The following is a 13995-nucleotide window of genomic DNA, read 5'->3' as shown; positions in this document are numbered from 1 at the left end:
TCTAGATCCACCTCAATCCTGCATGTCACCATGTGAGTTCCATCATTGTTGTCACAAGAAAATTAACCCCAAACCCCTCGCCTCCAACTGTATAATCGAGAAACAAACTACAATTGAGAGAGCCATATATTGCCCCTTCTCTTTATTTAAATTTAAATTTATAGAAAAATGCAAATCAATGAGAAATAACACATATAAAAGGTAAAACTTTTAATCTGAAAATTATTAAGGTTGTGAAATAGAAAAGATAGGAGGTGAAGAAAATTGGAAGAGGAGAGAACATCTAAGATGGTCGGGAAGTTTGGGGGTGAGTAATTTTTTTAATTTTTAAATATTTTAAATCAAATACATAATTTTATAAACAAATTTATTATAATTTATAAATTTTAAAGATTCCATGTAAAATCTTTAATTACATAAAAAAAAAAAACATAAAGACCAAATTGATCAAATTAAAAATACGAGACTAAATTGACCAAATGTCGTTTCTATTTGTGAAATCTACGTGTGATTATTTTAATTTTATTATTCATGTTTTATATATACCTTCCTTGGCTTAGGTGGGCTACGTCACCTCAGATTCCACCAATTAATTATTATTTTATTTCGTTATCAAATTCTACTTTCTTTACCCTTCTCCCATTGGCATTCTTTCATCAGTTCTCTCTCACTCTCCAATCCCCTACCGTACGTCAAATTCTCGTCCGCTGCTACTTCCGCTGAGATTTCCACTGCCGCTCTGATCCGTCTACTTCCATCAGTGACTTTTTCCGCTCTCAATTCCTGAGTGTACGGACACCTCCGGCTATGGGAGGAGGAAGTGAGGGTTCTGTGGACGACGCTGCCCAATCCGACGGCGGACATGGAGTCAAGGTCAAGGTCAACGTCAAGTGCTCTAATGGCTCCAAGTTCACCGTTCAGATTGGCCTCGAATCCACCGTTGGATCGTTCAAGGAAGTCCTCTCGCCGAAATGCGACATTCCGGCCAATCAGCAGCGGCTGATTTACAAGGGCCGGATCTTGAAGGACGATCAAACGCTCCAAAGCTACGGTACTATCTAATTTCTTATTGCTATACATTGTTCGTATTTAATTTTATTTAATTTTTGCACGGTGTTTGTTTTGTGGTTAAAAATTGAGAAGGATTTTTACTGTTGTGATTAAATCAATGTGTTTGCGGATCCATTTTCGTTGTTTTTGCTTTTGAATGTAGATGCATTTACAGATTACTCTTATGGCGGTAAAAAATTTGCAGCCACGGTAATGTAGCTTGCTGGGAAAAAAGTTGCAACCACGGTAGTATAGCTGAAGTCCAATCTTCATCCTGTTTGGAATTTTGGATTGTACAGAGACTGGAATGTGTAGTTTTAGGTTTGTTCGTTTGGTAATTAACTCCGATATTATGGTTGAGAGAATTAGAGAAGTCAGGACATAAAACTTGAACGATAGAGGGCAAGTGTCATTAGGAGCAGAGAGATTTCGTTATCGAATAATAGGGCAGGCATCAGTAGGAGTAGAAAGCTTCGTTATCTCATAGACATATAATATGGTTGCCCCTCAAAGTTTCTTGACTAAGAAGCTTTGCCCTGAAGTTTCCGGGTGCAAGTGTCTTATTTAAAGAACACTGGGGGAACCCTGCTTGTTTTATTCGTTGGTAGTGCTGCTTGGGGTGCATGCTTTAAAGTTATTTGCTTAGATATTCAACAATTCCCAGCAAAGGAATTTGTGTTTCTTGTAGAAAATGATGATTTAAGCTTGGATGCTTTGTTAACTGAAGGTTAAGATTTATATTGGAGCATTATTGGATTCATTTACAGCTTTAAAGATGTTTTGTTATTCAGATAAGTCTTGCTCAAATGTAAATTATATTTTTTATTTAAATAGGTTTGGAGGCAGATCACACTCTTCACTTGGTTCGTGCTTCAGCAAACACGGGTGTTGCAACCAATGCCAGAGCTGCAAATTCTACCCAAGCAAGGGGTGTTAGATCTAGCGAAGGCAGTGGGACACTAGGAGGGTCTGGTTTTGGAACCTTGCCATCCCTTGGACTTGGACTTAATGGCAATGGGATGGGTGGTGCTGGTGGTCTATTCGGAGCTGGGTTTCCTGAATTTGACCAAATGCAGCAACAAATGACTCAGAACCCTAACGCGATGAGAGACATAATGAACATGCCTGCCATTCAAAATATTATGAATAACCCAGACATAATGCGGAACTTGATTATGAACAACCCTCAAATGCGTGAAGTTATTGATCGAAATCCTGAGCTAGCACACGTGCTTAATGATCCTAGCACCCTCCGTCAGACACTTGAAGCAGCAAGAAACCCTGAGCTTATGCGTGAGATGATGCGCAACACTGACAGAGCCATGAGCAACATTGAAGCCACTCCTGAGGGATTTAATATGCTCAGACGCATGTATGAGAACGTACAAGAGCCATTTATGAATGCAACAACTATGGCTGGAGATGCTGGGAGTGACGGTTCAAACCCATTTGCAGCTCTTTTGGGGGCCGAAGGTGGCAACCAAACCATTGCTCAGTCCACTAACCAGTCAACAGTTAGTTCTGATTCAACAACTGGTTCTCCTGCTCCAAATACTAACCCACTTCCCAACCCATGGTCCTCTGCAGGCAGTAAGCTCCTGCTCACTTGCTTCTATTCTGCAATATTTTCGTTTTCAAGCATTACAGCTTAAACTTTTGTTTGCTTTGAGTCCCTTATGGTGTTGGGACGTTGCACAATCTTGTGGCATAATCGATTTTTATCTCATTCTATGTTGTCCGGATAGAGATGTGGCATTTTGTCTTTCAGTCAATGGCACAAAGTTTAAAGGGGAAGAAAAAATGTTCTCCTTTTCTAGCACTTCTATTTTATCGAAGGCAAGTTGGGCTCATGAACTAGATAGGAGGTATTAGGATTTTCTCATCCTTCATGAAGCGGAAGAGATATTACCACTTAAGCTACTTAGCATGCATCATCTCTTTTTATAGTTGAGCTAGTTTCGCCTTTTCTAAAATAACATTAGTAGCAGCCGGTTTGTAGCAATATTAGCCACAATACAGTGAAACATTTTATGAAACTTGTTAACCTTACTTCCTCTGGTTAAGGTCAAGATTTTGTGTTCCCGTTTTGTTGTTATACATAACCAATCAGTTGTTGACTAGATCCAAATTTAGCAGCTGGTGTTGGTCAAACTAACACCGCATGGTCGAATCCTTTCGGGATTGCTATGCTACAGTCACCGTCTGGCACAGCTAGAAGTAGCCTAGCTGGAATTAGCTACCCAGAGTTAGAAGGAGCATTTGGTGCCATGCCACAGGATAGCAATTTACTGAATCAGTTGATGCAAAATCCAGCTGTTTCTCAAATTATGCAAAGCCTCCTCTCTAATCCTCAGTATATGAACGAGGTATTATTTTATTCTCTATTAATAGAATAGGTTGAGGATGAAATTTATTCTTTCTTAACATTATTTGACTGCAGATTCTAGGTTCCAACCCCGAGTTACGCAGCATGCTTGACTCCAATTCTTATTTAAGAGAGATGATGCAAAACCCAGAATTTCTTCGTCAGTTGGCTTCTCCTGAGACTATGCAGGTATATTTATTCGGGGTGCCTAAGGTTTTGAATTTTGAAGTTTTTGTTTGTCTAAGTTGCCGAATTCAGTCAAATCTTGTCAATAGGAATAAATGGTAATTCTTATCATTGTCATTCTTAATGAATATAATCTGGTAGACAGTGTCCTTAATGTCTGCATGAGTAAAGAGGGTGAGGTTGGATGTCTTAATGATTAGTGGTACCTATTTAATTTTTGCTTCTGTATTGGCTTTGTTTTTTTCTTTTCTATCTTGCAGATGCTCTTGACTTTGCAACAATCACTTCTGTCACAACTTGGTCGGCAACAGCAACAGTCAACCCAGTAAGAAGTGACATAATTTTTTTCTTTGATATGTCTGATAGATATGGCCTGAATTGATATTTCTCCCTTAGCTGCTTGCGGATTCCATATTGATCACTACATATTAATTATATAACTCGATTGAAGTTTGAAACTGTATGTCAAGAGTTCTTGGCCAGTTCAGTTAGACTATTTAATTTCTTCCTTTACTAAGCGTTGTATTGCTACTGTCGTTTGGTCTGTCCTGGCTTGGTTTCGTCGTTAAACAAGGTGGGCAATGGTCATTGGTTCACTGGTTGGACATTGCTAAATGCAGTCACTAGTTTAGAAATATTGGCACGGGGTCATTGAATCAACTCCTATTGGAAATAAGAAATAATTGTGCATGTTCAATTGTTAGGATTTTGTTTTTGCATTGCTTGTGTTGATCAGCTGTAATTACTGGTTTTTTCTCATAGCGTAGTACTGCATCCGTGTTTTCTTGCAGGGAACCAGGTCAGACTGGTGCAAACACAGGTATCCTAGTCGATATCCATTTTTATTTTTCTTTATTTCAAACTAATGGTACTATGGTTTTGGTGAAAGTTTGGAACAGATTGGGTTATCGTTTCTAATTTTCAATGAATGAAAAACATGTCGGAAAGTGAAAAAGGTTATGGTAACAAGCCCTTCATTTTGAAAACCCAATCACTTGCCTAAGCTAAAAGAGTAGAAACATGTGCGCATTCTGTTTTAAGGATATTCATTGCGGTAACTGGTTGCATGTTAATGCTTTCGTTGAAACAGGATTATTAAATAACGTGGGGTTAGACGCGCTGATGAATATGTTTGGCGGGCTTGGCACTGGCAGCCTGGCTGTTCCCAATCGGCCTGATGGTTATTACTTACCTTACATTTCTCATAGAAGGATATCTTTTGTTTGTTTTGTACTAATTCCATCCCGTGTATTTCAGTGCCACCAGAAGAACTTTATGCTGCACAGCTTTCACAACTTCAGGAGATGGGTTTCTTTGATCAACAAGAGAACATACGGGCTCTGATGGCCACTGCAGGAAATGTACATGCAGCAGTGGAGCGGCTTTTGGGGAATTTGGGACGATAGGTTAAATTTTCAAATTTTCGATTTATCTGGTTGTGTCTACGTGGTGACTGCCGAGATTAGTCAATGTTAGACCTAAGATGTGTTTGAGTGCCCATTTCGGGTATGAATAAGACGATATGCTGACAATACGAGCCCTATGTTTGTGGTGTTGCGAATCTATGGTCATCGGATTATGGTCTCCTTCCTCGGAGGCTTGGCAGTCCCGGGTGTACATACGTAAGAAAAAAGAAATTCATCACATGAATGGTTTGGCAGAGTTGTGTACTTTGGAGATTTCTTACATTTTTCAAGTACATGTAGACATAACTGTTTAAATTTCTGTGATTTTCCCCCTTTTCATGAATGTTTGGGAGATTTCGACACTGAAAGTTTTGCAAAACTTGTTGAATGCTTGCACGGGATTGTGATGCCACAGATTTTTTTAGCAATAAATTTCCAATTCTTCAGACCAAGCAGAAAATGGACAAAAATATTGAAATTGGGTGCGTTGTTGCATGCCATCATAAGTAGTGGTAATGCTCATCATTTTCAAGAGATGCTAATGCTCACCACTGTACTTGTTACTATTGTATGAGTTTAAATTTTGAGATTGTGTCTATCGATTATACAGATCTCGAAATTTAGACGCATTCAACAATAATAAGTAAAGACAGTGAACACTACCATCCCTTGAGAGTAGAGAAAAAATATTTCCACTAAAATTTATTTATATTTTTTCTTAAACGTGTTATCATCATCTATAAAACTATAAGCCAGATCCAACAATAAAATAAAATTGTAGTAGGCCTATTTAACTGAGCTATTCTAAGGGAACAGAGAGAGGTAGGTCGGCGGTAGTGAGAGAGAGAAGAGAGATTTAATTGTGAGATGTTGTGTTGTATCATCTCATTGTGTCTTTAATTATAGTAGTATGATAGGTAAAATTTTTACCCTTTTAGGATTACAACTCTAATAGGAATTAGACTACTAAAAGGAATATAAAAGATATCCCTAGATACACTAGGATTTACACAATCACATTCGTATTCTAAATATGACTGCAACACTCCTCCTTAAGTGTGTAAATACTCAACAAATCATCGCATCAGATCTTCAGCAGATAAGGTAGAATAGTTGATAAAGTCGGCGGCACAACGGACGAATGCGAGTCTCAAATTTAAGAAAGTATGCATTGGTAGTAAAACTCACAAAATCTTGCTATGGTAAAACCCAAGGTATGGGGAAAACCCATAGACTAAGGAGAAAAGTGAGAAGTATGCATAATATCTAAAACAAACGTCAAACAAGACGAAAGTAGTGAACTCAATGGAGTATGATCATCCGAGGATGGATGCCTCGTTAAAACCTTGTTAGGTAGCAAAAACCTAGTAGGAAAAATGCTCCTAATCATATGAAAAGAGTACATTAAGATCAAGTGAGTATGCTTTTGGATACTCCCCCGGAGTTAGGCATAATTTCCAAATAAGAGAACTACAAGCGATTCAACCCAGATAATTTATGCATACCGATTCCTTAGACGAGCTTCTGAAAGGTAGACCTAGGCAATGACTTGATGAAGAGATCGGCCAAGTTGTCCTGGGAACGGATTTGCTTGACTTCAATGTTCTGATGATGTTGTTAGTGAGAATAAAAGAACTTTGGCGCTACGTGCTTGGTGTTGTCTCCCTTGATGTATCCATTCTTTAACTGCTCGATACATGATGCATTGTCTTCAAAGATCGTTGTAGGAAGGTCAATGACAGAAGTAAGGCCACTAGTGCTTCAAATATGTTCCATGGCTGCTCTTAACCAAAAGCACTCACGCGATGCTTCATGTAGGGCGAGAATCCCAGCATGGTTCGAAGAAGTCGTAACTAGCGTTTGCTTGGTAGACCTCCAAGATATAGATGTGTCTCCAACAGTAAAGATATAACCCGTTTGAGAACTTGCCCTATGTGGGTCAAACAAATATCCAACATTTGCGTAACCAACAAAGCGAGAATCAATCTGTGAACCGAAAGGGGGCGGCAACACTTGAAGATTTGCGGGTATAGAACAAACCCAAATCCATCATACCTTTAAGGTAGCGAAAAATGTCTTTAACACCATTCCAGTATCTGCATGTGGGTGCATTGCTGTATCTAGCCAAAAGATTAATAGCGAATGAGATGTCGGGTCTAGTGCATTGAGCCAAGTACAATAAAGTCCCAATTGCACTTAGGTATGGAACTTCAAGTTCCAAAATCTTTTCCTCATCCTCCTTTGGACAGAAGGGATCTCGTTTAGCATCTAGAGTCCGAACGATTATAAGTGTACTCAAAGGTTTCGTTTTATCCTCATTAAAACGTCACAACACCTTCTGGGTGTAGTTTGATTGATGTACTAAGATTCTATCCGAATAATGCTCGATCTCCGGGCCGAGACAATATCGAGTTTTCCTAAGATCTTTCATCTCAAATTTCGATTTCAAGTACGCGGCAATTTTCTCAAGCTTTGCGGGAGTTCCAATGAGGTTCATGTTATCCACATAAAATGCAACAATCATAAATCTAGAATGTGACTTCTTTATGAATACACATGGGCATAATTCGTTGTTCACTTAACCCTGACTTGTCAAATATTCACTCAGACGGTTATACCACATCTGCCTGGATTGTTTCAATCTGTAGAGTAACCTCCTCAATCTAATAGAGAGAGTGTCCAGTGGTCTAGAACTATTTGAGCAAGTCAATGGAAGTGCTTCTGGAACCTTCATGTAGATTTCCGTATCTTGATCCCTATAAAGATACGTGGTTATCACGTTCATAAGCTGCATATTCAGTTTTTCAGAAATTACCAAATTGATAAGGTAACGGAACGGTATGACGTCTATTATGGGGGAATACGTCTCCTCGTAATCAATCATAGGGCGCTAAGAGAAACCTTGCGCTACGAGGTGTGCTTTGTACCACATTATTTCATTCTTCTCATTATGCTTCCTCACGGAAACCCACTTGTAGCTAACGGGCTTCACGCGTGGTGGTGTAGGAACAATAGGTCTAAACACCTTACATTTCGCAAGCGAATCAAGTTCAACCTAGATTGCTTGTTTCCAATTTGACCAATTCGTTCTACGTTGGCATTCATCAAAGGAACGTGGTTCAATGTCATCGTTAAGCATAACGTCAGTAACTACTGTGTATGCAAATGCATCGTCGACGATCATCCCATTCCGATTCTAAACCTCATCCAATACTGCGTAGTGGACCAAAATCTCGCGAATCTCAGGAGGCCAGTTTGTCTCGTCTAAGACATTACCGTAATCTAGAATAACATCATACGTTGGAACTGATGAGTAAGCGATGGTCGAATTCAAACTAGGGTCACTAGTTGGTGCCGATTTCCTCTTCCAGCATTGTGAATCCTTTGAACCAAGGGGTCTACCACGCTTCAGGGTCGGAGCAGATGATTGGCTAGCCACCAATGTACCAGGCTGCGTGGAAGGTGCGGCCTCTCCACTTCCGGGAACGGTCCAGCCTTCCTAGGCGGGATTGTGACGTACACAGGGTACATCTATCCTTGCAAGTGTGTTTGCAGCAAGTATATGTGATCTTGTCACCTTTGCTAGATTAGTAAAAGCATCTAGCATGCTTTAAGCAATGATCTATAAATCTATAATTCGGCGCACCTCAATTTCACACTAAGCAATGCGGGGATCTAAATCAGACATAGTGAGAGCATACCACGACAATTCGCGGCATTCTCCAAGAATGTTATCATGCTTATCTCCCCTTAACGACGAGAAGAATTTCTCATCAAAGTGGCAATCCGTAAAATGTGCAGTAAAGAGATTTCCTGTCAAGGGTTCTAAATAGCAAACAATTGATGATGAATCATAACCGATATAGATTCCTATTTTTCTCTGAAGACCCATTTTGGTACGTAGTGGCGGTGATATTGGCATATAAAATGTGCACCTAAACACACATAAATGCGAAACGTCAGGCTCGTATCTAGTAGCCAACTGTAACGGTGAATGAGGTTGGGTATCGGTGGGCCTCAGGTGGACCAGCATAGCTGCGTGCAATATTGCATAGCCCTAAGGAGATGCTAACAGTTTGGTTCGCTTAACCAAAGTCCGAGCTATCAATTGAATGCGCTTTATGAAAGCTTTTGCTAGGCCATTTTGGTGTGAACATGGAGTACAGGATATTCCACTTCAATCCCTACTGACATGCAATAATCGTCAAAAGTATGTGACGTAAACTCTATAGCGTTATCTAATCGAATTGACTTGATTGGATAATCAGGATGGTGAGCCCTTAGCTTAATAATTTGTACTAGGAGTTTCGCAAATGCAGCATTGCGTGTGGACGACAGGTAAACATGTGACCATCGTGTCGATGCATCAACCAACACCATAAAGTATCTAAATGGTCCACATGTTGGTTAGATAGGTCCATAAGTATCCCCTTGAATCATCTGAAGAAACTTAGGAAGATCGTGAATAATCTTTGTAATCGAGGGTTGAATATTCAACTTCCCTAAAGAACACATTTTGCATGACGGGAATCCAATGTAGGGAAGTAACTGATGCCCATGTGATGATTTGAGGATATGGCGCATCATGTCACGTTCGAGATATCCCAAACGTTCATGCCAAAGCAACAAAGTCCTCTGAAACTCAGGCATAGGGCCGACCACATGGTGGGCTTCTATGTCGTGAATGGTTGTGATGTACAACCTACTCGGGAGACTTTCCAACTTCTCGTGAATACGCTTCTGGCCATATTCGTACGAAATGATACAAAGAAATTCAGAACCATCATCTTCAGTGGTTTCAATATGATATTTATTATCTTGAATATCTCTAAAACTCAGAAACGTTCTTCCGGAACATGGAGAATAAATGGCCTCTTTAATGGTTAAAATGGTACCATTGGACAACATGATACGAGCCTTTCCGTATCCTTCAATCAAGTTGTATGGCCCTAAGAGAGTTGTCAGATGTGCTTTCTTAGGTACAAAGTTAGTAAAATAATGTCACTCACATAATATGGTGTGCGTGGTAGCACTATTAACCAGACAACTAACTTCCCCACTAGACATATACCTAGAAATAAATTGATTGAATTGGTCACATGCGTAAATATAAATCAATTCATTCAATTAATCAATTCGTGAAATAATATCCATAACATAACAATCCATAGTTCAAAACAAACCAAAACCAAACAAATTATTCCAAATACTTAGAAAAATTGTCCAAAATTAAACCATAAACCAAGAAAAATAAGGGGGAGGCCACTCCTAGTGAGTTCAGTCACTAAGGGGTAAAACACCCTAAAACATGTCTAAAATTTATTTGTCCATAGGAGCTGATGCCTCTTGAAAATATGATATCTCCATGAATATAGTAGCATCTTCGGGATGATCTACATGTGCAAAGTTAGACTCACGACGGGAATGATACTTGGCAATGGCCTCGGGGGTAGCTCGGCATACACATGATCCATGATCCCTTGATCTATAGTGGCAATACATTGTTCATTTCAGTGGAAGTCGATTGAACGGTAGCTTTTTCCTTGTTCTTGAAGTTAAGGGCCTTAAGGGCAAGGGGTTGGCGCTACTTGGTTACATTTCCTCCCTTGGGTGAGCCTTGACTTTGTGGACCTTAGGCCCGTGGTGGAGCTTGCCGCCCATTGCCACGGCCATGACGATTCTTGCATCATTTGTGGCTGCTAGAATTGGTCGCATATGCTTCAAGCATGGCGTTCGAGCCAATCGATCGAGCTTGATGATTCTTTATCAAAAGCTAGTTCTCATTTTCAGCGAGAAGTAAAATAAAGATCAAATTCGAAAATTTTGTAAACTTTTGTGCCTTATATTGTTGCTGCAGGACAATATTTGTGGCATGGAAGGTCGAATAGGTATTCTCCAAAAGATCTGATTAGGTTAGTTTCATTTTACAAAACTTCAGCAGTGATCAGATTCTACAAATTTCAAAGTTGTGTTCATTCACGGACTTAAAGTCTTGGCAACGAAGATGCTGACAGTCGTATCTTGCTCCAGACAAAAAGATTTCTTTTTGGTGATCGAAATGATCAGCTAGAACAAGCCAGAAGGTGCGTGGATCTTTCTCAGTGAGGTACTTGGTCTGCAGTGCATCATTGATGTGTCTTCGAATGAAAATCATTGCATTAACTTTCTGAGCTTCGTCGACGGATTTGTCCTGGGTAGGTGCCTCGATAATGGCTCTAATACCCTTTGCAGTAAGATGAAGCTTCACGTATTGAATCCACTTCAGGTAGTTTTTTTCCAGATACTTCCAGAGCAGTGAAATTGTGCTTGTTTAAGTTTGATATATCCCCAAAACAGAGGGTACAAAAACATGGTTAGTCATATGGTGATCCATAGACATATATTGTAGAACACTTGGGTTCTATAGACATGTATTGGTTTAATTTATGCATGAAAACTACAGGTTTCATGTGGTAAGTTTTGAATGAAAACTTCGGGTTTCAAAGACACTAAATATGAAACTACATGTTCAATTTAGTTTTATGAACGATTAGTTCATAAAGGAGATGTTCCTGCAAGAAACACATAATGCAATATGTTGATTTAAGTATACTAGATTTAAGTTGCTTCAGGAACTCAAGTGTGAGAGTCTCGGGACTACGAAAGTATGTCAACGGTTCAAAGTATAAAAATAAATTATTGAATCGTTAATGTCCAAAAGTGATATTCAGGTCAATAATTATGGATTCATTATCAGATTAATGGACTGCATGTCATTTTTAATTAATTCAATAGATTGGGACTGAACGGGGTGGATCGTGGAAGCAAAAATAATAATAACATTCAAGTTAAAATGATTTAAAATGCCAAAAATTAGCATTGGATTCGAAAGACCATAGCCCAAAAGGGTTTGGGCTTGGGTGTCGTGAGTAGGGTAAAGCCCTAGATGATATTAGGTTTCAGGTTTAATTACAAAAACAGCCTATATATGGCTACAGGCCATGGGCCGAGGTTGGGGAGCCCAGCAGCAGCAGCTGTTGGTGTTTGGCATAGGTGAAGCCCAGCCGAAGCTGGGTCCAGGTCAGGGCGAGCTAAGCCTAGCAGATAAGTCTGTGGGAAACGGGTCGGGGCGCATGACATAACCCAGTGGGTTACGAGTTATTATAGGCAGCCCAAATCATGGGACAACGGGCCAAGAAGGCTACATGCTTTCTTAGTTGGGCTAAGGGACTTCAAGCCCTATTGAGCTTATCAGGCTAAAGGCCTAAGGTGTCCAGGTCAGCGCAGCAAGCCCAAAGGCTTATGCTATGTGGTCTAAGGGTGTCAAAAATGACATCGTGTCATGATGTGCGCCACACGACTAGGCTTCAGGCCAATGGTGTCACGATGGTGATGCGGCGGTGCAACATCGTTCCTAATTTTTATTTTTATTTTTGAATTCTCTAGGGTTTGAAATACCCTAACATGCTTCTAATTTATTTATATGCTTTGACTCACAATTCCACATAGCAATATATTTGCATAATGCATGAAACGCGCGCACACACACACAGGCGTGCGCGTGCACACACACGCGCGCGCACACACACACACAAATATATGAAAAATATACAATATATATATATATATATATATATATATATATATATATATCGGAAGGAAAATATAAACATAGGGGGGTTCATCAATCATGGGGAATGTTTTGGTCATTTCAAATATCTTCCTTTATTTTAAGCGTACCTGATTGGCATAAAACAAATAAATGCCTTTGAATTTTTGTAGAAGATAGTCTCCTCCTACAATCTGTCACATCCCGGCCCGAGGCGGATCATTTCCCGAGCCCGCTCCACCACCGTAGCACGATATTGTCCGCTTTGGGCTTACCATTCCCTCACGGTTTTGTTTTTGGGAACTCACGAGCAACTTCCCAGTGGGTCACCCATCATGGGATTGCTCTAGCCCCCTTCTCGCTTAACTTCGGAGTTCCTACGGAACTTGAAGCCAGTGAGCTCCCAAAAGGCCTCGTGCTAAGTAGGGATGAGAATATACATTTAAGGATCACTCCCCTGGGCGATGTGGGATGTCACAATCCACCCCCCTTAGGGGCCCGACGTCCTCGTCGGCACACACGCTACCAGGGTTAGGCTCTGATACCAATTTGTCACATCCCGGCCCGGGGCGGATCACTTCCCGAGCCCGCTCCACCACCGTAGCACGATATTGTCCGTTTTGGGCTTACCATTCCCTCACGATTTTGTTTTTGGGAACTCACGAGCAACTTCCCAATGGGTCACCCATCATGTCAGTTCCTTAGCTTCTGGTAAGAGCGTGCTGATAACATGTTGTAAGCCTATTTAACTAAGCTATTCTAAGGGAATAGAGAGAGGGAGGCCAACAGTAGTGAGAGAGAGAAGAGAGAGATTTAATTGTGAGGTGTTGTGTTGTATCACCCCTTTGTACCTTTATTCATAGTAATAGGATATGTAAAATTCTTACCTTTTAGGATTACAACTCTAATAGGAATTAGACTACTAAAAGAAATATAAAAGATATCCCTAAATACACTAGGATTTACACAATCACATTCATATTCTAAATATGACTGCAACAAAAATAAAATTATAAGCTAGAAATGTAAGAAATTTAGTCATATTTTCAAATAATTAATGAAATATTAAAATATTTTTATTTATGTTGGCATGAAGAATTTGAGCTTTCTCTAAAATAAAATAACATAATGGAGCTCCCTGCCTTAAAAGGTCAAAAACAGGATAACTTCGTCATGAGAAATAATGATATTTGTTACTAAAATTGTCTATTTGTTTTATGTATACGAGTGACTAAAAGTTTTTCAAATTAAATGATTTTTAGATGATAATAAAGAGAATGAACGATTCTAATTATGATGTTCGTACAATCCAAATACATTAATTATAAATGAAGAGACAAACAGGTTTATCCATAAAAAAACACAAACATTATCTTTATCGTATTTACTAATTCTCTATT

General features: G+C 39.6%; 1 protein-coding gene across 2 annotated transcripts; it reads left to right on the top strand.

Moving 5' to 3' along the window:
• Positions 1–594: 594 nt before the first annotated feature.
• LOC137735140 (ubiquitin domain-containing protein DSK2a-like) lies at positions 595–5453 on the top strand. 2 transcript variants are annotated; one of them, XM_068474538.1, is made up of 8 exons: positions 595–1051; positions 1885–2640; positions 3187–3416; positions 3491–3604; positions 3862–3926; positions 4393–4421; positions 4692–4781; positions 4859–5453. In XM_068474538.1, the coding sequence occupies exons 1-8, from the start codon at positions 808–810 to the stop codon at positions 5005–5007; spliced, it is 1677 nt and encodes a 558-aa protein (XP_068330639.1). In that variant the 5' UTR covers positions 595–807; the 3' UTR covers positions 5008–5453. The 2 variants fall into 2 exon arrangements, with proteins under 2 accessions (XP_068330639.1, XP_068330630.1); XM_068474529.1 differs by having other exon boundaries at positions 3184–3416.
• Positions 5454–13995: the final 8542 nt, after the last annotated feature.

This window comes from Pyrus communis, chromosome 1 (genome assembly GCF_963583255.1).
Source record: "Pyrus communis chromosome 1, drPyrComm1.1, whole genome shotgun sequence".
Lineage (NCBI taxonomy): Eukaryota > Viridiplantae > Streptophyta > Magnoliopsida > Rosales > Rosaceae > Pyrus > Pyrus communis.
The sequence above is the reverse complement of the archived record's forward strand: the minus strand, read 5'-3'. Positions and strand labels throughout refer to the sequence as shown.